The sequence below is a fragment of the Corvus brachyrhynchos genome, unplaced genomic scaffold (assembly GCF_000691975.1).
Source record: "Corvus brachyrhynchos isolate BGI_N302 unplaced genomic scaffold, ASM69197v1 scaffold105, whole genome shotgun sequence".
NCBI classification, from domain to species: Eukaryota; Metazoa; Chordata; class Aves; order Passeriformes; family Corvidae; genus Corvus; species Corvus brachyrhynchos.
Window position 1 is genome coordinate 4098497 of NW_008238452.1, and position 1488 is coordinate 4099984.

Below are 1488 nucleotides of genomic sequence, written 5' to 3' on the forward strand. Positions count from 1 at the left end.
CACAGACACAGTGGTGCACCCTTAGAACAATAGCACTAAAACTGTCCTTGGGTTAAAAATAATCGGTTTGCCTGTGTGAGACGCACAGTGTCCAGAGCTCTTTGGCTGGGTAGCAATATTTTACCTCTAATGACCTCAAACCCGAGCCAGCCATTTTTGCAGGCTCTACAAAACACTTTTGTGCCATGAATGGTACCCGGAGGTAGCTGCTGCCTTCACCTGAGCACATCCCTCCCTGCTGGTTCCCGCACACTCCGAAGGCTTCGGGGGAAGCTCGTCAGAATGTACCAGGTTTTCTTCACTAATTTCGGCTTTCTTATTTAGTCAGCTTCTTCTCCCATTTTTGGATGATTGCATCTCTGTGTCTTCTGCATCAGAAGAGGAGCACGTGCAGTTTGCTGAGATTTTTTAACTGAGGTGTTGCAGTTGGAAGCAAACGATCCTCTAGGAAGGGAGAAGTCGGGATGCTGTGTGCAAATAGCAGGTATTTTTTGGTTCTCCTTGAACATGCATAAATTAACCCTAAACTTGTCTTTCCTCCCTTCCCTTAACTCCTACCCTTGAAAACTATTTGAAAACGATGAATAGAGTTGTTAAATATGTAAAAACAGGGGCATGAAAACAGAAGGATAACTGGATAGGGGCTCCCATGGGGCTCTTTTTCTTAATCCTGGGTTTATTTTGGTGAACTTATATTTCTGAGCAGACCCTTGGGCAGAATGCTGGTGGCTGGCTGGACCCTGCTGCTCTGTGAGTTGACAGAGTGGGAGGTAAGTGGCAGTAACTAATGGCAATTAGCAGAGGTCTGGACAGCTACGTGTCCCTGAAGACATGAGCTGGTTTGGGGGTTGTGTCTTCACAGAGTGGAGCTGTTTGTCACCCTACAGAATATGGCAATTTGCATCCCTCCACTGAGGCTTTGCTGTCAGATTTGCTCAGCTGTCTTGCAAGGAGGAAAAAAAAAAAAAGAAGGTTTATTTAATTTTTGCTCCTCAAATCTGTTGCAATAGTAGGGCAGGAATGATTACCTTCTGGGAATTACCCACCAGCTGCTATCAGTAATAATTTGTTTAATGCTTATGTAGCACTTGATGTTTTTATGACTGATGTGCCAGAAGGGGAAAAAAAAGAGATGGGTTTGTGTTTAAATGGCAAAAGATAGTTTTCGTCTTTTCATTGCAGTTCTCAGGTAATTGTCTCTCGGTCCCCAAACCTGAAAGCTGCCTCTGACCAAAACGTGATGAGAGAGAAGGTGAGAGGCTGAATATGCAGCTTCGAAACCCATTTCCTGAAATGCAGGGGGGTTTAATAAACCCCATTTCTCACGCATCCTTGACGGTCTCTCCCGCCTCCATCGCTGTTGGGATGTTCCGCAGCATTCCCGCAGCCCCGACCGCTTCGAGCAGCGGCTGCGTGAAAAAGAGGAGTGGGAGCGCCGCGTCCCCCGGGCCCCCGCATTCCCCCGTCCCGGCTTTGGGGCAGCATCCA

General features: G+C 47.2%; 1 protein-coding gene across 1 annotated transcript in view; it reads left to right on the forward strand.

Annotated features, from left to right (window-relative positions):
• The first annotated feature begins 187 nt into the window (after positions 1-187).
• NDNF (neuron derived neurotrophic factor) overlaps positions 188-1488 on the forward strand; it is a 22702-nt gene continuing 21401 nt past the window's right edge. Inside the window, exon 1 of the mRNA XM_017736925.1 lies at positions 188-484. Coding sequence (XP_017592414.1) covers positions 465-484 — 20 coding nt within the window. The 5' untranslated portion in view covers positions 188-464. The remainder of the gene's footprint in view (positions 485-1488) is intronic.